The 23,957-nt window shown below is 41.5% G+C and overlaps 1 protein-coding gene across 1 annotated transcript in view; it reads left to right on the top strand.

The window, feature by feature from the left end:
- CACNA1B (calcium voltage-gated channel subunit alpha1 B) overlaps positions 1-9,513 on the top strand; it is a 252,680-nt gene extending 243,167 nt beyond the window's left edge. Inside the window, exons 45-47 of the mRNA XM_051976837.1 lie at positions 1,645-1,852; positions 3,036-3,277; positions 5,047-9,513. Coding sequence (XP_051832797.1) covers positions 1,645-1,852; positions 3,036-3,277; positions 5,047-5,595 — 999 coding nt within the window. The 3' untranslated portion in view covers positions 5,596-9,513. The remainder of the gene's footprint in view (positions 1-1,644; positions 1,853-3,035; positions 3,278-5,046) is intronic.
- The last annotated feature ends 14,444 nt before the right edge of the window (positions 9,514-23,957 follow it).

The raw sequence follows: 23,957 nt of genomic DNA, 5'->3' as shown, positions 1-23,957 counted from the left end.
TTTCTGGTCCTTGACATTTTGTTTGGAGTTTTCCTTAATAAATCTTTCTTCTTTCCTTGGCATCTGATGGCTACTTATGTCTTTCTGCATTCTCTCTCTCTCTCTCTCTCTCTCTCTCTCTCTCTCTCTTTCTCTCTCTGTCTGTCTCTTTCTCTCTCTCTGTCTCTCTCTCATACTTCTATTTTCTGACCTCATTTCCATTGTTCTTTATGTCTTTCCTCCTCCCTGTTTCTTCTCTTCTATTTATCTTCCACTTAACTCCCTTTTCCTCCTCATTTCTTGGTCCCCCCCCCCATTCATCCCGTTGTCTGTCTACTGTACATCTGCCGCACATCTGCCCTGATGTTTACCACTGGCTGTTCTGTCCCTCATCTTGTCCGCCGTGTGTGCAGAGGAGCCAAGCACGATCGCCTGGGAGTTACCTAGCAGTATGTAGCTTAAACTATATTGCCTCCTTTCCTGCATATCTGCAGACCTGTTGCTCTTGAGCTCTTTCCTCTTCACGCTTGGCACACTTCTTATGGTTGTTATTGGCTTAGGATATCTCTCAGCCTCATAGTCCTCAAGTCAAAGAGGAATGATATCCTTGATTGGTCTCTGTGGGTGAAATCTCTAGCACAGGCTTTCCCACGCTGCCCAGGGTTGTGGAGGAGCCCTGCAGTTTCCACATGATATTTTCTCATGGCTGCCATTTACCTCTGGAAAAAACCTCCTGTCCCTTAGCCGTAGGTGGCCCAAAGAAGCCTGCAAAGAGGACCAGATGATGTCCTGACTATCCATAGCTAAGCTTTTCATGCATTGCTCTGCTCTCTGCAACTAGCTTCTTTCTTTCCTATATAAGGAGAGTTGAATATGGAAGGCTGTTCCTGACTTATCTTCCCTTAGAGGGTCAGGGTCTTCCATGCAGCAGATGAGCAAGGAGAATAAGGGAAATAGTGGCTAGCAGAGATGAGAAAGTCCCTTGAGAAAAGACTATGGCTCTCTTTTCTCTCTCCCAAAGCCACAGAGGCTTCAGCTGAATTAAACCAACTAAATCCTACCCCTGGAGAAGGAAGAACAACTCTGAATCTAAAGGAAAAGGGGAAAGCCTGCCCCTTAGAAAGACTTACACCAGCTCAAGGGCCTTGTAGAAAATCCTGCTCCTGCTTACTCAGTTACTCAGATCAGGATGGGTCAGCAGAGTAGGGAGGGACTCAGGCCACCCAAAACCTTCCAAAATTACTTTACTTTTTGGTCCCCAGACATTTTAAAACATGGAATTCTATCTGGAGACAAGATGTAGCTGGGCAAATTTTAATTTGGATGTTGATCCCTTAATAATGGCAGCTAAAGAAAATATATTTGAATTCAGCATTGCTAGGATATCAAGGAACTTTTTGGGCTTTGGAATAATTGACAGCTCTAGGTGCTGAGGGGCATGTGAATGTACCCTGGGGAGAAGGCTCACATGAGCCTGGTTCCTTTCAGCAACCCCATAGCCTTTCTTCCTCTGTTCCCAACCCATATTTTTCCCCTTACCCCTTCTGGCTCGTTTGTCCCTCCATGCTCCTCTGCCCCTTTCCTTCCTCCCTACCTATATCTGTTCTCATAATAACCAATGGATTTGGCTTACAATTTAATATCTTCCTCTTATCCCCCCAACAGCCCATTCCAGACACAAGCCCCATGAAGCGTTCCATCTCCACCTTGGCCCCACAGCGCCCACACGGCTCACACCTTTATGAATATGGCCTGGAACGCGTATCCTCAGGCCAGCCTCAGCATCATCACCATCATCGCTGTCACCGGCGCAGGGATAAGAAGCAGAAATCTTTGGACAAATGCCCTAGTCAGTCAGCAGATGGAGATGGAGGTGAGTCTGTACTACTCCTCTTTTAAAAAAATTAATAATTTTCTATTATTCAACAAATATTTATTAAGTTTCTATAATGTGGCAAAAACATTGTATCTGTGCAGTACTTTATAAAGAGTGAGTCCAAAAGTTATTGAATACAGATATGAAGTGGCCTAGTATAGTGGAAAGAACACTGGATTTGTGGTTAGAAGACTTGGGTTTGAATTCCAGATCTACCTATTACCTGTGAGATCATGGGCCAGACACTTCACTGTATACAACTCCTCTTGAACTCAGGATGGAGAGGAGAGAATCTGACCTGATTCTTGTGACCTACAAAGACCTACAAGAACTGAGAAGTAACTCTTAATATCTGTAACAAGAGGTTAAACTAGATATGGCCTGGAAGGGCATCCAAGTGTCTGTCTGATACTTCTTACTAGAAGAGTTCACATGCTATAAGAATATAATTTGGGGAACATCTCTGTGCCAGGCACAGAAGCCCCTATGGGGCTGGCCTGAGCAGGCAGAATGTTCCCACCTTGCTAACTGACCTCCCACCATCAATTCAGAGGGCTGAGGTGCTACCTGACACCTTTCCTGGATCAGTTAGCCGGAGAAAGGGAGAAAACCTTATGTTAGTTTTTAGGAATGGGGGAATGACATGTTTTAGGGCTACTCCCATGTCTAGGGAAGCCATACTCAATGGCTAGGAGATGGGATTTCCTTGGGTGGAGAGAGGATTGAGATGGGAAATATGGGTAAGTGTGGGGGATTGGTATGAAGGTAAGAAAAGAGTATTCAGATGAGAAAGATAGATGAAAGCTGAATTTGGGATAGGAGATGAATTGGGTGGTAATATAATAGAAATTGGAGTGGTGGATAATGTACAATATGTAAGGATTATACTAGAGATGCTTCTAGATGAGAGAGTAGCTCTCAGCAGCAAGTAAATCTATGTCTGTTAATCATAGACTTAGAGCTAGAAAGGGCCTCTAGTCTATTCTGCAGTCGCATTTTACAGATAAAGAGACTGAGGACAGAGAGGCTAACTTATAGATAGGGTAAATGAAATGGGGAAGGTGGGCAAGGTGGATGATTGGGGGATTATGGAGATTAGCGGGGTGAGAATAGAGTAGATGCGTGAAATGTCCGTCTTTAGTTGCTCTGTCCCGGCTGAGTGTCTCCATCTTATATTTAGCACCAAACCACAGTGTGGGGATGGCAGCTCCATCAGGGGAAGGTCCAGCCCCATGTAAGCATGAGAGGAAGCAAGAAAGGGGGCGATCCCAGGAGCGGAAGCAGCTCTCTTCCTCCTCTTCAGAGAAGCAGCGTTTCTACTCTTGTGACCGATTTGGGAGCCGGGACCCATCACAGCCCAAATCCTCCAATGGGAGTCGCCCTACATCACCTCCTGGGCAGGAGTCAGGTCCCCACAGACAGGTGAGAGACTGGAGATGTTGGGAGAGGGGTCGGATAACAATGGGGAGGAATTTTAAACTGTGCCCAGGGCTCATACTTGGCGAAGTGCTGCCCCTTCTATGCACAGAGCAAACAACCTCAATGGCAAATGTTATCATCAGCCTGAACAAGACAGGGCAAAAGATTGGGAGGAGAGAAGGAGATCCCCTGCCCTCATTTTGAGGGATCTCAGGAGACATAAGACTGTTGGGTCCCCACATGCATAGGTGAGCTCTTAGGGACATCTAAGTGAACCATAGTCCCTTTGAAGGATTATGGTTACTGTTATGGTAGTAGGAGCTTCAGGAAGATGTCAATTTGTGAAGTCTTATAGATGTCCCAACCAGGGAGAGCTATTGTCTTGAAAGTAGTGAAGAAACACCCAAAGTACAATCTGGGGCCTTAGGGGGATGGGCTGGACTCTATTCCCTTCAGATAAGAGACCCCTCAGAGCCCAGTCAGTGCCCAATCCCACCTTTCCCCCTCTTCCTCCATCCCTGCTATTACAACCTGTCTGTCCTGTCTACTTCTGTCCTGTTCTGCCAACACCTTGTCTGAACAAAGTGTCAGGACACGATGAGGTTTGAGCCCAAAGCTGAATAGCTAGCTACCACTATAAGATAGTTCATAGTATGTATTCTTCCTCAATACTGGCACCCACTGGGAAGAGACTGAACTCAGCTCTTTCCCTGAGCTCTTTCTTTTACCCTTTATGTGGGGGAATTCAGCCATGTCCTCAGTCCTGGCTCTCACCCTATAAGTGAGGGATCTGACCTTAGCCATCTTAGTTCTGGATTTTATCTTTTCTGTGAGGTATCTGACGTTGGTCCTTTCCTCAACCCTTTGTTCTGATTCTTTATATGGAGAATGTGCCCTCAGCTCTCTGAGTCCAGCTGTCATGCCATCTGTGAGAATGGCCTTTCTGTGGACCAGTAACAAAGCGCATTTCACAGGGTTTACAGAGCATCCACAATAGCCACCTCCTATTCACTTCTCTCTATCCCAGACAGCCTTGGGCAATGAAAAAGTCCCAAATTTAAGGAAAGCTCTACCTTCCCAGAAAAAAAAAACAAGTCAAGCAGTTGCCACAACTTTGTAAATTATAAAGGGACAGCAAAATCAAAACTTAAGAAAAAAAAGTTTTAAACTTTTTGACATTTATAAAAATGACATATTAGAAGAAGCAACCAGTTCAGCTTTAGGACCAGCAAGGACAGGTGTTTCTATAACAGATTTTCCCCAGAAAAGCAGACCTTGGACACATCTTTCCCTACAATTCCCAGATATAGCTGCTCATGCTGATTATAGTAAGAGTTGCAAGTTGTTTTTGATACCCTCTGCCCCATATCCAGTCTACTGTTTATTCTAGTGTTATATTTGTCAGTCAGTCAGTCAGTCATTCAGTCAGTCTTTGTTCTACAGCATCTCCCAAGTGGGACAAATATTCCTGTTTTAATTGGTCACTCTCTGGCTTTAACTCTTCAACACCTTACATCTCTTTTTAAATCGCTTTTTTACTTTCCCTTCCCTTAACTGTGATCGTCTATACTTTGGTTTTATGTGTTGCCATCACCCCCTCCCTCATTCCCTGGGCCTTGGTGCTCCTGGGCTTGTCTTTTGCTCCTGTAACTTGTTCCCCCCTCCACTTCACCCCTGTCCACCCCGCCAAACCTTCCATGTGTACTGTGTGGCTCTGTGTCTGTCTGGTGTGTGTTTTTATTTTTGATTTGCTCTGTTCAATTTTCATGTAGGGTAGTGGTTCAGTTAATGGGAGCCCCTTGCTGTCAACATCTGGTGCTAGTACACCGGGCCGTGGTGGGCGGAGGCAGCTCCCCCAGACACCTCTGACCCCCCGTCCCAGCATCACATACAAGACTGCGAACTCCTCGCCCGTCCACTTCACCGGTTTCCAGACCAGCCTGCCCACCTTCTCTCCGGGACGGCTCAGTCGAGGCCTTTCTGAGCACAACACCCTGCTCCAGAGGGATTCTCTGAGCCAGCCTCCAACCCCAGTGTCTCGGATTGGCTCGGACCCATACCTGGGGCACCGCGACCACAGCGATTCCTCGTACCGGGCCCTGCCCGAGGACACGCTCACTTTTGAGGAAGCCGTCGCCACCAACTCGGGCCGCTCATCGAGGACTTCCTATGTGTCCTCTCTGACATCCCAGTCCCACCATCTCCGTCGTGTGCCCAACGGTTACCACTGCAGTCTGGGGCTCAGCTCCGGCCCCGGGACTGGCGGCGGCAGGGCCCGGCAGAGTTATTATCACCAAACCGACGAAGATGACTGGTGCTAGCATCCCAGCAAAAACACACAGCACACACCCAACTTGGTAGGTCTGTGTGTGTTACAGTTGATGAGTTTTATCATCTGAAAGCTGGGTCCTTCCCTCCCCCAACCCCGGGCGTGCTCGGGATTGCAGAGGCAATTAGCATGATGACACAGAAGGAGCTTGCCCCCAGGACTGCTCTTTGGGGGAAATCTGCTGCTTTTTTATGTCTCCCTCTCTCCCACTTTCCTCTCTCTATGTGTCTCTGTCTCTGTGCCTCTTTGTTCTTCTCTCTCTGCCTTTATCTGTGTCAGTCTCTCTTTTTATCTTGTTTGACTTTCTATCTGTCTGTCTGTGTCTTTCTCTCTCTCTCTCTGCACTGGACAGATCAATAAAATCTTTTCTTTTTTTTAAGGGATGTGTTTTTTTCCATCCCTCCCTTGTCCGCTGCCTTGCTGAGTCTCATATCATACATTTGAAATTTACATCAGTGACCAAGAAGGCAATAGTGGACGTTCATCCCACATAAAATGAACCTGATTTGTGGAGTATAGTATTTGTGATCTGGGCTTTTTTTTTAAGTAGGTCTAATTCTTGTTCAGAATAGACCTATATCTTACCTTGTTTAATTGTATGTGATGAGGGGGCAGAATCTACCTAAAAGCTCTTGAAAACAAAGGCTGAAGGGAGATTCATTTAGACATAATAGTTTAAGAGAGATTCTCTTTTCCAAGGAGTCCAAACCTTGAAGTTCGAAGTGTCCTAAGCTGGCAGACTTTTCTATATTCATATGACATGTCCACCTCTGCCAACTCATACATTATACTACCAGACCACCACAGAGGTCCCACATAAAGCTGCTCAGTCCTCCTTCTCCTAAGGACATAAAACAGAACTTGATGAGGACTATCTGGAAAGAGTCCTTGCTGCTGATTCTGTTTTCCAACTGCAACCTCACCCCTCACCATTTTGTCTTATTTAGATATGCTTTCTTTTTTTTTCTCCTGTTTGTTCCCTCCCCCCAAGAGGGGGAGGCACAGAAAAAGAGAAGAAAAGGGAGAGGGGGAAGTAAATGTAATTGGTTTTATATCCATCCAGGAGCTAGAACTTTTCATTGTGTGCATTTTTGTAAACTGTACAGTAAACAAGGAAAATGATCTCATGTAGAGAATTCGTCCAGTGTCATTCTGGGTCCCACAAACTCTGTCCACTGTTCCAGTCACTCACTACCAAGTGCCTAACCTTTGAAATGTTTCACATTGATAAAGCAGCCTCCTGCTTTCCTTCATCCAGCCTTGTGAGGAAGGAAGGAACCTGGAAGGCATGTCATGCTTGAGTCCTGTATGAAATCTCCATGTGTGTGTTTTGCAGACACTGTTAAAAACAGGAACTAACTGAGAAAAACTGGTGAAAACAAAGAATTAATTTGTACATTGATGGATGGGAAGTTTAAGACCAAGAGAGGGAAAAAATCGACTTGTAAAAAAAAGTGGGTTTTTTCCCCCATCCTTGGGTAGCACTGAAGATGTGGTCGAGACAAACCAGTGCAAAGTACTGTGAAAACCTTGAGATGGTAAATAGGAAAACAGGCTCTTTTCATGGCTATCATTCCCTTAGTTGGGGAAGTTCTGACAATGTTGTGTGATGTATAGTTTGTTTTGAGTGTGGTAAGAGAGTATTGTTCATTGTTTCCTGTTCACAATCTGATTCTCAGGGATGAGACATCTATTTTTTTTTTCCTGTGGGGGTGGTGATGGTAGTGAATGTCTACTTTTGAGTGTATGTGGGGTGTGTGGGGGGAAGAGAATTATCATTCCAAATAAAGAGGGGAATGGGTAGTTAGAAGTAAAGATAGTGATTGGGTAGGGAGTAGGAGTGGAAATAGTCAATAAAAGGACAAAGATGATAAGATAATAGATTCAGACCTGGGCAAAACCTCAGAGGTCATCAAGTCTAACTCCCTCATTTTACTGAGTCCCAGAAGGATTAAGTGACTTAGTCCCACAGATAATAAGTGACAGAGCAGGGATTTCAACTGGTCCCAGAACTTAGAAATTCAGCATTCTCTTACAGTGTACCATTCTGGCTGACTTCAGGGGACAGATATCTTGAAAGGAGAGGAGAAAAGCAGGCACTGTACAATACAGAGCAGTTTCTTTTTATTTTCTTCCTTGAGAGCCAAAGGAAAAGAATGAGACAAAGAAGAGATGACTAAGGCAAAAAAGGTATGGCAAAAGAGTTGAGGGAATAGCTATAGGCAGCACACAAGAGCTACATCCCAAGGAAAAACATAGCCTGTGGCTACAGGATAGCCCTTTCAATACCTGCCTGGATCTGCTTGGTGCACCCAGTCAGTACTTGTGCCCTTCCAGACTTGTCCATAGAGCACAGGTAGAAAGAGGGAAAGCCTGGAAAACGCAGTACTAGTGGAAGTTTGGTAGTTATCTGCAAAGCAAGTTTTCTACAGGGGAACTCTATAGGGAATTACCCAGAAGACATCAAGATTCTCTGTCTTCTGGAAAATGTGTGTATCTAGACCAAGGGCCTCACACTGTTTCCTTTAGTGTTTACATTTCAAAAGTTCAGATGCTTTTGTAGTTGACTTATTTTTAAATGTCCACTAGTTCTCATCCCTGGGTTCTACTAAAAGACAACTTTGGTGTGAATGCTTGTGTGATCTAGGACACACTACATGGTGCCCGAAGTATGCTGAGGTATGCATGCACCTGTGTGTGTGTGTGTGTGTGTGTGTGTGTGTGTGTGCATGTAAGTACTACAATGCCACGAGGTGCAGAGGGGTATGTTGAGGTATGTTGAGTGGTATAATTTAACCTTAGGGCTATGCAACATAATGACACTCAAAAGCAACCAATGGAACAAGATTTTCATCCATTTTGTGGCTTTACCTGCTGGATTCTCTGTTTGGGGCTCAGCATAATTGTGACCAAATGTTTGATACATTTCCCTCAACACAAAGGCACAATATTCTGGCATTTTAAAGGAGCCAGAGGATTTTAATTCAAGGAGCTAAAAAAGCAAAAGACAGTCCCTAATGGCATATGTGGCCATTGTTCCCACAGTGAAAGATGGCAGGATATTTTTTTTGGGCATTGGGTTTTTTGTTCCCTAGCCCCAGCATTCCACCTATTTCCCCATCTTTCCTGTGTTACTTTTCACAGTAAAAAAAAAAAATTAAAATTCTGTACAGTACCATGGCTGTGTTTTTATAGAAGGTGTTAGGTCATTTACTTAGGTCTTGCCTAGACCTGATTGTCACTTCCACAGCCTCAGTTTCTCAACTGTATCCTTTCTCAAGGTGATAGGGATGAAATGGGGAGGAGTTCCTGGGTTAGGACATTTCTCCAATGGAACTAACTCCAATGAGAACTAAAGGAAGAGGAGAAAGGAAACCAGAACACTTCCCATTGTCTTGTCTTCCTTACTTGGGGTTCAGTCTTACCATCTTTTCATACACCTACATCTCAAATCCCATAGTGAGTTGCCAAACTTTAAATGCATCAACCAGTTTTCTGCATCTGGAATCAGTCTAGCAGTGGCTGTACTTTGAATAAATCATGTTTGCATGTAAAATATATACATATATACATATATATACACACACACAAGTATGTGCATGGAAAATGTTTATCTTCGTACTTTTTTGATACAATGTATTCTTCAGTTGTTCATTTTTAAATATATTTGATATAAATTGAGGGTTTGTTGCAAAACTTTATATTTAAGAACAGTGTTAAAAAAAAAAAGATAAGTCCCAATCATGCAACACAACTGGGACTTAAAAAAAAAGTTATGTGATTGACTAGTTTGCTGCCTGAGTCATATTTATCAGCCAAACTTTGGATTCTGCTGTTGTTTCTACAATGACATTTTGTATGAAGCAAAGTCCTTGAATTAAAATAAAAACTTAGCAAAAACTAAACCAAATCAATATGCTGCGCCAGATGATGTGTGCAGTGGGGTCTGTAGGTGGGAACTCACCAGTGTGCCGAGAACATTTCTAACTTGAAATAAATCCTTGCTGGATTTTACCTGTGCTGACATAGGTACTTGGTAGTAATATGGAAATGCTTTTAAACGGGGGAAACTAGCTTTCTTGAGATGCAGATCCACTTACATACTGTTTTATTGCTGAATTGTAGAGGGAAAACTCCTTACCTTAACTCATTCTGCTGATGTGCTAATCCTCAGATCATTTGAGAGCTGGGGGGGGGGGGGCAAGTGGTGATAGAGCAAGGAACCTTACCTGGATACTACTAGTGTCTGTCTTTCACAAGTTCATCATTTGCCCTATGGGAATGAATAACATTAAATGAGTAGAAAACTTATTTGGTCCTTTGTATAAAAGTGGTTTCTTCCAGGTCTATGATCTGCTCCAGAATACTTAAGAGATATCACTTCTAATAGAAATGGCAACGAGGTAGAAATGTTAGCATAACAGAATCTCAGAGCCAGAAAAAGCCCTGGAGACCACTTAGTCCAACCCATCATTTTCATGGTAAGGGAACTAAGGCCTAATAGGTAAGAAACTTACCTAAAGCTATATAGATAATTAATTAGTAGAGGCAGCACTAGAATTCATTTCTCCTGATTACTGGATCCGATACTACAACTAATTGCCCTTCTCCCGCTGGCCCTTCTTACTGCTTCAGCATTTTTGATGCCAGACTATAAGATTGAATTACTCCCAAATGCTGCATAAACTGAACTCACCTTAACATGCAGGCATTCTGAATTTCCTAAGGTTCATACCAATTCTGAGTACTGCCCATCTGTGCAACCTGGGGTGGGATACATCTTCCTTTTGATTCTAAAGCGATGGCAGTGAGGATAGGAGCAGATGAGGACAGGAGCCAGGTTGATGAGATGTGGACAGAGCACACTATAAAATCATTATAACAACCAGGATTGCTTAAATCTGGACGGCGTTCCCACTTTTTCAACACTTCAAAAAAATGAATCACTAAAAAACATGATGTCCAATGAGTGGTAAAAAAAAAAAGAGACCATGCCAGGAGAGGGTGCCATTTCCTATGAGCAGTGCTCATTAGATCTAAGAGAGAGAACCAAAGCCCTGCCCTCTCTACTGCTACATCTTGGCTTTAGTCCACTGTGTCAGAATTCCAGAAGTTAAAGCTAGAAGTAGGGCTAGGATGAGGGTGGGTGGGTTTAGGGGCTGGGGTATACAGGAATACAGGATTCGACTCATTTTTATTATAATATTACACCTGAATAAGATATGTAAAATTGTCCAAAGACTTTTCATATTTTCTCAGTAAGGTTCCTAGTGCTTTCCTCTTTCTCAAATTCTAATATTTGATCATCTGCATTCATTAAGAGTAAAATAGTATGGTTATTTTTTTTTAATAGATTGGCTACTTAATTCAATAGCTCCAGTTACTTATAGCGATCAGATACAAACCTTCTACCACCACAGCTTTAGATTCTAATAGCTGTGTCAGGTAGCATACCTGGTGATCCATATCCAGAGTGGCAGATATTAGCCCTGTTCTATTTATCAGATTTACCAAGATCCTTGCAGCTGAAATCCTTGTCCCTAGTTTGGAATCTGAGGAAAGATGGCAGTTTTCATCTGTAGAATTTATCCCCAATGCCTAAGTCTCTGCAATTACAGGTTCTACCAGGATACTTTACCAATTACCACTTAATCCAGACAAATAAAGAAAAATTATGATGCTAAAATGAAGTTTGATAATATTTTAAAAGTCCAAGTGATAAAATTTCTCTAGAAATGCAAGCTGAAACTTCAGTGGACATGCTGCACAAAATGACTAAAAAACCCCAACAACTAGTTAATATTAAGGAAATTACTGGAATACTTAAAAGTATTTAATACTGACATGTTAGAAATATGGGTATTTTTTTAAAGGACAGCAAAAAGTAAAGGATTAATGAACAAAAATGCAAAATTACATTAAAGTCTAAAATCTAAACTCTATCTAAAAAAATAACCATATATTTTACTCTTAATGAATGCTGATGATCAAATATTAGATTAGCAACAAATGAATATGATTGCTCTAAAGTGAATGCTCTAATGGATCTGTCATGTCAATATGGTTTTCCCTTCATTGGTATAGACTGCATTCATTTGTACCTTTTCATCCTGTGCATTTATTGTCCTTCATGTTCTTCCCTCTGCCTTCCACAGAGGATTCTCCCAGAATGCTGGAGGCTTTCTTCTACAATTCATGGGTATCGGGCAAGCATTCAAGCTGCCACTTATTTTCATCCTTGTCACATGATTTCAATAAAGTAAACATGCATTTTGCCAAGACTATGGTCACTCCACCAAATTAGTACATCAGTGATTTTATCTAGTACAGATACTGCAAATAGGCAACAAGTTGGACCCAGAACTGAGCAGATGGAAGGGAGCAAGCTGGATCCCATTTGATAAATTATACAGTACTTCCTGTCACACCAAGCATAAACCCCAATATTTTAAACATAAATGTTCTATGTAGATTGGACTTTGGTATGCTACCATTTTTTTAAAATCAAAATTACATGTGACCCAAAGGAGAATGGAGAGACATGTGGTGGGCCTAAGTAGGCTATGATACATTTCAAAAGATGACTTCTATGCAAGAAGTATAAGGGATATTATCATCAAGGGATATATCATCAAAAAGAGGAGGTGAGCCCTAGTCATGTGGTCAGGATTGATTACCAGTGGACAGGCTGAGGGCTGCTCTGGTACCTTCTTAGTATAAAAAGATCTAGAGGAAGTCCTTGGCATCACAGCAGATACTTTATGGAGGATCTAGAGGAGAAAATAATCATATAGGATGAGAAGGCAAAGATGGAGGAAATATATCAATGAGATCACAGATTCACCATGATACTGAAATCGAGGAATAAACATTTTGGCCACCATGGAAACCTTCTGATTTCAGACTGCATAGGATAGTGCATTCTGGGTAGGAGGGTTTTTATTCCAATTCACACTAGGATGTCAATTATATTCTTCCAATTCCCTTTCAGAAATGAAATATCTGTATATACAGATTCAAAGCTTTGTTGCTACTTAGGTTCTCTGGGTAAGCAGCTCTTGATGGCAATGTTTTCTTTGAATCCACATAGCTACCATTTGGAATTGGAAGATGCAGAGTTTTGTCTCAGCACTGTTGACTAAAATCAACACGGAGAGCATTGATTGCATCATTAACTTTGGGTAGCTTTAATTCCCTTCTAATACTGCAAGTATAATGCAATAAAGTACTTATTATAAGTACTCTTATAATGCACTACAGAGCTCTAATCCCAAGAATAGTTTGTTTTTGGGTGAATGAGCTTAATTCTTTCAGGGTCAAATCATTCTGGACAGCATCACTACTCATATGCCCTTATTTTGTATGTTTCCTGTTTTAGGAATGAAGAATTAACTCAGAGTTGTGTAATTTATTTCCACCTAAAGAATTAAACTCTGGAGGAAGTTCCAGACTCCCCTGCATTGTCTTGTATCAGTGTCCATTCTTTCTGAGTCACAGATTACTTTCATCCCCTTTATGAAAATCACCAAGGTCTCCCATGCAAAGGACCTATAAATGTTCTGCATCTATGCTATTTCTTCCTACTCTGTAAAGCACGGGCTAGCTCCCTGGAGGTCTCAGGATCAGCCAGAGTCAGGATAAATCAAAGTGCTTGATCTTTAGGGGGAGAAGTGAAGGAGGCAGGCAAGCTGCCATGTGGCTTGCCAAAGATATATCCTGGATTCTGGAATCTGGAGTCTCCAGCCTTTCTCCTCCTCATCCTGTTGCCAAGTGTCTCTGGCTTTTCCTCCCCATCCCCAAATCCTTGCCTACGATTATTTCAACACCAAACATTCAGCAAGTACCAATGGTGAGGAGAGCCATCACATCAATTAATCTTAAGTGCTCGGTTGTCTGATTCAAGCATATCTTTTTGGAGTTTCAGCACTTTACACTATTCTACAATAATGTACCCTGACCTCAGTTGATCAGGGTAGCTGTCTCTACCTAGGGGTCTCTTCCCTGGTACATGTTAAAATGTAGTTAAGGGAATTGTTGCTTATCCATAACTGAAACAATTAAATAGTCTTATTATTTTTAAGTGATAGCTTATTTTATAACTCCAATTTGAGGATGGAATTATGGGTCCACAAATCTCCACCTGCAACATCCAGTGACATCTGGTGGATCTTTATCTCCTGTGTCAAGGCTGCTCTCAAACCTTCAAGCCTGGCATCAGTATATTATACAAAAGGTCTATTTTGATCAGCAAAAAGACAATAAAGTATGAAAAAAGGCATCTGATTAGGATGTTTCACATTTCTTCTTCAGGAAAGAAGTGCCATGTTACAATCCTATTAGAAGAATAGGATCAAGAATGTTAAACCTCAAAATGACATAAATGTTGCTAAGGATGACGAAAAGTCTTTTGGTTCTTTTTTAGTTATACTGGTGAAAACTAAAAAGGACAGAACTGCTATGTAGGGTAGACCATATGTTTAAAGACCATATGAAAAATAACCACTTTATTCTTAGTTGGCTTTTATCTTCCAAGAAAAAGAATCCTTGGGAAAGAAAGAACAAAAAGGACTTAAATAAAGAGTTGGAATCTAAGATAAGTAGGGACAGGACACTGAAAGAAATGGCAGATATTATTCTAGGTTATTGGCTCTGGTCACCAGGTACAGGTCAGTGCTTTTCGAAAATCATAAAACATAGAAGAGCAGGACTAGGGGATCAACTATACTATTTAAAAAAAAGGAGAGAAGAATCAACATGGTAGTTACGTTGACTTCTTTGTCTAGAAGATCTATAGAGCAGATTCTTTTTTCATTTAAAAACATCTTATTGGTGGTTTATATTTTTACATCACAATCATTTCTGAAAGGAAAACCTGTCCTCTTCCCCCTGTACCTTGCAACAAAGAAAAGCAAATTAAGGAAAAACAGAAAACCAAACATGTGAGACAGTTACAAAGTGACAAGATATACATTTCCTTATCAGTTCTTTCCGACCCGCTTTGGGTTTTCTTTTGATCAAAGATTTATTTGCACTTAGTAATCTTTTCATTTACAATATTGCGGTCATCGTGTGTATTTTTCTTTCAGTTCTACTTATTCCATCCTACATCAAGAACATAGTTATAAGTCGAATATTTAGTGAACAAACATGCTGAAAAAGAAGCCGTCATCCAAACGGATTCGCAGTGCTCTACATTTGTCACTTAATAAACGTTTAATTGTTGACCACGCCTGGGAATAGCACTCTCAACAAGCGCTTAGTCACTAAGTCCCGCTTTCTGGGTCTCAATTTTCTCTTCTGTAAAACGAAGGACGTATATTAGCAATTGCCCGTTTCTTCCAATTTTGATGCTAAAACACGTTCTGCCTCTAGGGCTCAAGTGTCGCACTAGCCCCAGATTCCAGGACCCAGATAACGCCCCACGCTGTCACCATGGTGACGGACCTTCTCAGCCCTTCCCCTTCCGCCCGCTCTCTTCGGAACGAACCAATAAGAGAGAAAAGTCTGGTTTATTTCCCACCCAAAGCTGGCTGGGATCGTAGCGTAAACCGGATTTAGCTCTGGTTTATGGGGAGCCCAGGGTATAGGGAGCCACAAAAGCGGCTCAGCCCGCACCAACTATTTTCTCCAGTGGGCCTCGGAATGGAGCGCCGCAGAGGCCTCTGGGATATGGAGTTGCGGAACTGAAGCCAAGACTTCTCCGTGAGTTTCGCTAAACTACGTCTCCTAGAATTCTCGAACATACCGACTTCGTTCCGGACTACAACTCCCAAAAGTCGCCGCGACACAGTTTCCGCCTCTCACTATTCTGTACGCACCATTCTTCCCTCCTTCCCACCTCCAAATCGGTAGACTGACAGGAAAGAGCTGGGCCCGTCTTCCTCACGCGTTTAATGTCTGTGTGTTGTCGGACTCAGGGTTTTGGGGAGATCTATCTTTCCACTCTCGGGATACCCTAAGGCCGAGGGCATGTTTCTGCGTGCGTGTATGAGAGAGATTTACAGCCAAAAGCGACTTTAGAGAGCATCTTAGTCCAGCCCTTAGATCTAGGGAAACTGAGACCTGGAGAGGTTACGTGTCTTCCCCAGGATCACCCAACTGATAAGCAGAGATTGGACCTCTGTCCTCAAATCCAGTTTGGGTGTTTTTGTGAATCTGAGCCACTTCCAGGAGCCCGGTGTGTGTCCATTGCTGGGGGGGATGCTTGATGCTCCCTCCTCACGTGGCTCGCTGTCTTTACGTCTCTTGCCTGGGGCTCACTCCCCGCAGAGTCTCCCACACTAGCCCGGGGTTAGAGTTCACGGGAGCCTGGTCTGAGTGGGTTGAATCAAAGCCAATGTTCCCAGTAGGAGGGACCTTGTTCCTGAGTTCCCATGGCTCAGCAACACAGGAATAAGCCGGCCAGGAGGGATAACCGTGGACAAGGAGAGTGCATGTGAAGAGAGGTGAGAATGACAAATGGATGAGGGGGTGGGAGGGAGTGACCTCTCCCAGCGTGGGAGGGGAGGGTCTGCCAGAGTGCAAGGGGCTGGATTCACAAACTCTGGTCCGCGGGAGGGGCAATGTCGGGGCCATTGCTACAGGCGCCCCTCACGAAAAAGCTAGCCCAGTAATAGTAAAAAATATCCTCTGGACATGTATACCTGGCAGTTAACGTTAGAACAATGAAGGAGGCTGCCAGGTGGGGGAGGGAATAGATTGCTGGACCTCGTCGGGAAAACCTCAGCCGAATCATGCCTCAGATGTTTACTCGCTGTCGTAATTTCTCCCGTTTGTAAAATGGAGATAATAATGGCACCTGTTTTTCAGGGTTATTTTGAGGATCGAATGAGATAATATGTGTAAAATGTTTTCCAGACCTTACGGTGCCTTGTAAATGTTAATTGGCTGTTGTTAAAGGAGCAGAAAAGAGGGCCAAAGACAGAAGTTCAGGGAACAGCCACCTGAGGAGGGGACTCCAGACGCTAGTGAAAGAGCAGTTCTAAAGCCCAAGTGCCTGGCATTTCTGACGCCTAGAAAAGGGAAGGGAAGAGAAAGGGGGGAGGGGAGGTGCCCAGATGCTACAGAAGGGCATGAAGGATGAGGACTGAGAAAAAAATTTATTGGATTTAGGAATAAGGCAGCTGCTGATGACCCTGAAAGAATAATTTAAATAGAATGGCGGGGATGTAAGCACGGTTGTACTGATATACATGTTTAAAAACTGGTTCTCCGAAAAATGTACCTAGGACATGCTTGGGTTGAATCTGAATTATACATTTTCTCTATCTCTCTTAAGTCTAGATAATCAGCAAAACAAATACATTAAACCCTGATTTGTAGCATTTGCTGATTTCTAACACGTAAAGGTTCATGCTGAAAATTTAACAATCAGCTTGTAGGTTAAGTTGAGTCAACTATATCCCCTGATATAAGGTAGATTGCAGAGGTGATGAAAACAAAGGCACCAGGCAGACACTACTTTTAATTTTTTTGTGTTGAATTTTGTTTTTCAAATAAAGTTCCATTTTTCTTTCCACCTACTTCTTTCCCCATCTGAGAAAGGAAGAAAAAAAAAAACCCTTTTTCCCCACATTGGTCATTAAAAAAATGTTATGGACTACTTTTAAAAAAATGTTATGGACTACTTTAAAAAAAAAAAAAAAAACTTGGCTATGAGGTATAGGAGAGGATTGAATTAGATGAACATTTATTAAATATTTATGAAGTACAAAGTACTGGGGTAGGCTTTGAAAATATATAGAGAAAAATAAAACAGCCCCAGTCTTCAAGGAATTTAACTTTCTACTGGGGATCACAGCTTGTCTCATGTGGAAGCTGTTTATTCCTATCTAAGTCCTTTGGCAACATACCTGATGTGGTCATTCATTCAGCCTTTGCCTGAAAACTACCAATGACAGGAATCACCACTGCCATTTCACTTTTGGAGAACTCTCATTGGTAAGAATCCACCCGCTGCCTCCCTCTCCCCCACTTGTAGTAAGTCTCAATTTGTATCCTTGAAACTTCTGCTAGTTGCATCCAATTCTGCTTTCTTGGGCCTAGAAGGAACATTTAATCCTTCTTCCACACAATATCCCTTTATATGCTAGAAGACTCATGAACTTATATTCTATTGAGGATGTCTAGGTGAAATAGAGGGGAAGAGGGAAAACTTTTTAAGGACTGATTATAAATCACCATGTTAACAATCAGTAATAAAGAAGTTAGTGGAGAGGGAGATGCTGATACATTGGAATTGGTGATGGTTATGGTATGCTCCTGAAAGGGGTGAAAAGGAAAGAGATTAGCCTTAGTAAGAAGTAGGATATCTCTTCTTCTAAGACAAAAAGAAAGGGGGCAAAAATGAGCAATGTGGATATTGATGTTTTCAGGTGTGGAGAAGAGTTGGTAGTGATAATTAATATCTACTTAGTACTTTATTGTCATAGCATTTGAATTGCTTAACAGCTGTATAAATGCTATTATCCCCTTTTTTTACAGATGAAGAAACTGAGGCTCAGAGAAACTAGGTGATGTGCCATTAGCCACACATTTAGTGACAAGAGGCAGAATTTGAACCCAGGTGTTTTAAGACCAATAATCTATTTATAACTCTACATCGCTTCCCCTCTATACCATGTTGCTTACACCAGGTGATCTGAATCCTCTTAGTGAGGCATGAGATTAAGTAATTTGCTATACGTTTTGGGGAATGGAAAGAGGTAAGGGTTTGAAACAATCTGTGCATCTGGATAAGAAATCAAAGCATTGCTCCACAAGTAACAGAGCATTGTAAGTTCAGTAATATAATTTATAGTGAGTGAAATTAATTTCATTTTATGAATCTCTAGGTATGCTCAGCTACCGCTGATCAAAAATGGAAAACTTAGGTAGAAATTGCCCAAGGTAAGAATTAGCAGGTCAAAAATGATGGAAAGAAAGGAGGGTGAAGCATTTCAGAGTAGTGGCTAGTGACAAATCAGAAGGGAAAATTATGGTATCAAGACCAGAGAGGTGGTGGTAGTATAATACAGAATATGTGCTCTGGAGACAGAAGACCTGTATTCAAATCCCATCTTTGATGTTTACTGTCTTTGTGACCTTTGAACAAGTTACAAATCCATGGGTCTCTGTTGCCCTATCTGAAACATGGAGAAGTTGGACTGTTCAATCCAGGAGCCTCTGAGATTTTTTTCCCCTAGCTTTAGATTCTGAAAGCAAAATTCAGGAGAAACTATGGGAAAGTATAAAATGTTTATTGATTAGATAAGGAAGAATCAGGGGAGGGACTGGAACTAGTGGCAAGAGTCAAGAGTAGTGTTAGTGCAAGGGAAGAGGAAAAGTGGAATGAGGAGATGTCGTAGTAAGAGTAAATATAATTTTTATATTCAGGATCTTGGAGATGATTCTCTTGGGATCAAAGATGTGATCATTACAGCTTGAAGGAAGGACCATAGAAGTCATCAAGCTCAATCCCTTTTACATCTGAACAAAGTTAAATCTAAATTGCTTAACCATTTGTTAAGGCCACACAGATGGCAAGAGGTAGAACTGGCATTTGATCCTACTATTTTTGTTATCTTAGATATATTCTCTGTCACAGAATACTTATGAGTAGATATGAAGGCTGAGAGTATTTCTATTAAGTTTGCTGCTGCTGTGAATAAAAGCTGGGATGAATAGCTAACATCTATGGCTTCAAAGTTCTTTTTTTTTTTTTTTCTTCAAATAAGCCCACACAAAAGTGTGAGTTTTTATTGCCACTTATTGCCATTTTATATGCCAAGCATAGTGACAATGTAGTGGTTTCAAAGTTCTAAAGGGAATGCAAAGTGTTGGTATTTGGGAATGTTCAGTGATTCTATTGCCAGTGTTCCACCAGTATTGATGGTGGCTCTTGGACTTCTGGGTAAATGAAGCCTATGAGGTCCTGGAAGGCTGATAGTATCAGAAAATTAGGTATCATTAAGCTGTAAATGGAATCTTAGTTATGGAAAAGGCTGGAAACTCTATGGGACCTTTGACACATTAGCTTGTTAGGAAAAAGATCAAGGAATGCTCTCCTCTAGGCCTCATAATTCCAGATCTTTTTTTTTTTTAAATCATTCTACCTCTTTCTATGCCTCAGTATTCCTAAGAGTATTCTTTGTTCTCACCCTAATCTCTAATCTGCCACTTCTCAGTATTTTCTTACTGTCACCTCTATTCTGCTTCAAATCTCTCCTCCTCCAATCTATTCTTCACATAGTAGCCAAAATGATTTTCTAAAGCATAGGTCTAACCATGTCACCCAATCCCCACCTCCATTCAGTGAATTCCAGTGGCTCCCTGGTACCTCAAAGATCAAATATAAATTCTCCTTTGGTGTATTTAAAACTCTTTATGACTTGGCCATTTCCTATCTTTTCAGTCTTCTTAAGAATAACTCTCCTCCATACACTCTGTTGTTGAGTCATACTAACTACTTTGTTGTTCCTCCTGAGTGAATATTCTATATTCCCAGTCCATGCCTTTGCACTGGCTGACTCCCATGAAGTAATTTCTTGGTTTCTTTGCTTCCTTTACTTTATTCAAGACTTAACTCAAATGCCACTATCTCTAGAAGGTTTTTCCAGTCTTCCCAGATGCTATTGCTTTCCTCTCTTAAGGGGATATCTGCTTCTATGTATTTTGTTTATTTAGGCACATTAGAAAATAAGCTCCTTGAGAGCAAGAACTGTTTTTACTTTTTCTTTGTATCCTCAGCACTTAGCACAGTGCTGATACAAAGTAAGTGCTTAATAAATGCTTCTGGATTGATTGATTAATTGATAAAATATTGTGATGCTGTGTGGTTTCTAATGTATTCAAGAATACAATGAAATATAGACCACAATGGAAATAAATGATACTAAGGACAAATAGCCAAATTAAACAAGTAACTGAGGGTCAATGATGAGGCAGAGACAATTGGAGACATTATTTACTCCAGCATCTTTGAGAATTCTCTTAAAATAGAACAAAAGAGGACAGGTCCATGGATCTATCCTTTTTCTTATCCTCATACAGAAATCCTGTCCTTAAGAGTTAGCCTGAGATGCAACAGCCAAGCTGCTTATTCCACTACCCACATCACATCATTCACAATATTCCTGCTTCCCCAGCCAGTTTTACCATATTATAAATATAGATAGGAGATGCTAAGGTCTAGAAGAGCTGGGAGAAGACAGTGTATGGCTTTTAACAGGTGAGATTTAAGCAGTAATAAGGGCAAAATCTTTCAGAATGAAGAGAAGCCTATAAAGAATTAGTCCCATTTTCCATCTCCAGGCCTGATTTAGGTCACATGATATGATTTACTAAAGTTTACTAGTTTGCCTCAGACCCTGCAGGAATAATCCTCAAAATGCCTAAAACCTGTGAGAGGCATGCGAAAGACATGTCACATATTGCTTTGGAAAAAGCCTTGTGCTGCAACAAGAGTGGTTTATGGGGTATCTGCTTATGAATGACAGATTACACCATGTTTAATTCTTGGGCAAATAGAAGAAAATGTTACAGATTTCAAGTCTTTCAAGATACCCTTATAGACAAGATGAAGATATGTGCACTAGAAAATAATATGGTTAGGTAGATTTGGAACTGATTGAATGATTAGCTCTAAAGAAAAAATGATTAGAAATTTTATGTCAATTAGGAAGGAAGAAAGGATCAGATTGAGGGTTCCAGAGATTTGTCTTTGACTCTATGCTAGTCAATATTTTTGCCATGGACATGGTCAAAGATATAGATCATGGAAATAGACACACTAAATTTGCAAGTGTCACAAAGATGAAAAGAATAGCTAATACTTTTGCATGACAGAATTTTCAAAAAGAACTTGGACTAAGAAAATTTAACCAAATCCAATAAGATAAATTTTATAGGGGTAAATGTAAAGTGCTACATTAGGTTAAAAAAATCACAAATACAAGATGGAGGGAGTATGGCCAAATAAAGGTAGAAAAGCTCTGGGGTTTCTAGTGGAACTCAACTTTACTATGTTAACAAGGCTGTTAACACAGTGTTCAAAAACAAATTGATTTGCTCATAGGATCTAGTGATAGAGAATTGAGGTGTAAGAATCCCTTCTGGTTAGCACACAGGTTCAGTGTGAAAAAATTTGCAAATCCAAAAAGTCTGAATGGCAAAAGGGATTTTTATTGGCACTGAAAAGCCAACTTTGCTAGGAAGAGAGACTTCTTAGTGTCAAAAGGTCCTGTTAGGGAAAATGGCAAAGGTTAACACTGAGAAGAGGGTATCTTTTCATCCGGCAAGAGTCCTGGCAGACAGCTGTGTCAAGAAGAGAGCTTCTTGAGACCACTTAAGTTTGAGCTACTGGGAGTGGTCTTGGGTTAATCTTCAACTCAATAGAGGATGCAACTAGTTCCCGTCAAGATTTCCAATAGAATGAAACTACTTAATTGCCCTGAAGGGTGGGTCTCTGTCAGAGGAGAGTTTCAGAGTTCACCCTTATGGCTACCCCCCAAAAGTCAAGGGGGACAGTTTCAGGGTTCACCCCTGTCAGTATTAATAGATACCCATTCTGAAGAATGAAGAAGAAATAATCCCTCAGATTCCATATGTGTAGAGGGCTGGAACTCTGGAAAGGTGTACTGAAGACTCCGTATAGTTGATGAGATAATGATTCTCTAGCTACTGATGTATTCTCTCTAGTTAAGTACATACACTTAAGGTAATACAGTGATGTGATGGCTCTCCTGACAAGTTGGCGCATGCTCAAGGATGGTTGGGCATGCTCGGTGTGAGGGAGTGACATAATCGTACTGGAATATTTAAAGGAGTCACAGACACAGAGAACTCTTTCTCGGCCACGCTCTCTCAGCAGCAGCTCCAAGCCACAGAGAAGACATCAGGCTTCAGACTCCATCTTGGACCCGCCATCTGGTAGCTCTCCTGCCTCCATTTCTCCACCTAAAGACCAAGGACTTGGGCTGATCCTGAGGCCCTCCAGAGAGCTATTCCGGACATTACATCTGTCTTAAGTATACCTTTTCAGAGTTCCAACCCTCTACACATATGTTCTAAACATCTTATTTTAGGCAAGACATTGAAAAACTGGGGTGAGTCTAATGAAGGATGACTAGAATGGTAAGGGAGTTGAAAACCAAGACCTGTAAGAGTCTTCTGTTATGCTGTTGGAAAAAAAAAAAAAAAAAGATTTTCTGTATGGAAAATATTCATAGCAACTATCTGAATGTGAAAAGAACTGGTCATAAGGCAGTAGAAATAATACATTGTTAGAGGTCCTTCAGCACAGACCAGATGACTACTTGTTGGGTATATTGTAGAAGGGATTCTTTTTCAAGTATGGATATGACTAATTGGCCCTGAGTTTGCCCCTATCCCTAAAATTCTGGAATTCTCATTGAAGATTCTGTGTTTCAGGTCAAACAATAGATAGATATAAAGGAGGCAAAGAAGGAACTAAAAGGTATTTATAGCAAGAGAGAGCACAGTGATATAGCTGATCCCTTTAGATTCCATGTGCTGGTGTTTACAGTGGAAGTGGGGGATGGAGCATAATGATAAAATCTGGTACAAAGAAGGGGTAACAGCTTTAGATTCCACAATTGTATATGAAATGAACAGGTAAATTAGGGTGTGGAGGAGGGGCAGGTAGATCTCTCAGGGAGCCAGTGAGGGAGCCCAGGAGGAGTCATAATTCTTGGGATTAAGCAGCCAGGTGAAAATGTCAGTTTACCTGACAATGTTTGGAAAGTCAAGTGTTGGTTCAAGAGGATAGATGTATTAGTAGGTAGTTTGATTGAAGTTAAATTGGACTAGATTCTGTGTTTCAGGTCAAACAATAGATAGATATAAAGGAAGCAAAGAAGGAACTTAAAGGTATTTATAGCAAGGGAGAGCACAGTGATATAGCTGATCTTCATAAAAGGTATGAAAATAGAGATTTCTGTTCTGGATTCTAGTATTCCCAAGTCTGCCACCATCACTTCATGGTGGAGGAGAGAGCAAAGACATCAGCAAACACTACCTGGAGTCAATCCAAGGCCTGGAGTTTTATCCAGCACTTTGTATTCTTGCCTTAAACCAGCCTGGGACCCACCAAGTAGCTAGGGTAGTCAAACCAGTTTAGCATATTTTCACAGCATTTTTTATACACTCTGGACCCTTCTCTTAATCCCTGTCTCCTGTTTCCCTCATTTACTGCTTTGGTTCTTGACTATGGCTTTATTTTTACCTTCCCTGAATCGACTTGCTGATGTACCCCTTGGACCTACAGTGACATTGTACCTCTACTGCCTAATTCAAAGTCCACTCCCTAGTGGAAAATGTCCTATTTCTCTTGTGTTATTAACCTTTGGCTAAGCA

Source organism: Antechinus flavipes, chromosome 2, assembly GCF_016432865.1.
Source record: "Antechinus flavipes isolate AdamAnt ecotype Samford, QLD, Australia chromosome 2, AdamAnt_v2, whole genome shotgun sequence".
NCBI classification, from domain to species: domain Eukaryota; kingdom Metazoa; phylum Chordata; class Mammalia; order Dasyuromorphia; family Dasyuridae; genus Antechinus; species Antechinus flavipes.
This window is presented reverse-complemented; position numbering and strand designations above follow the sequence as displayed.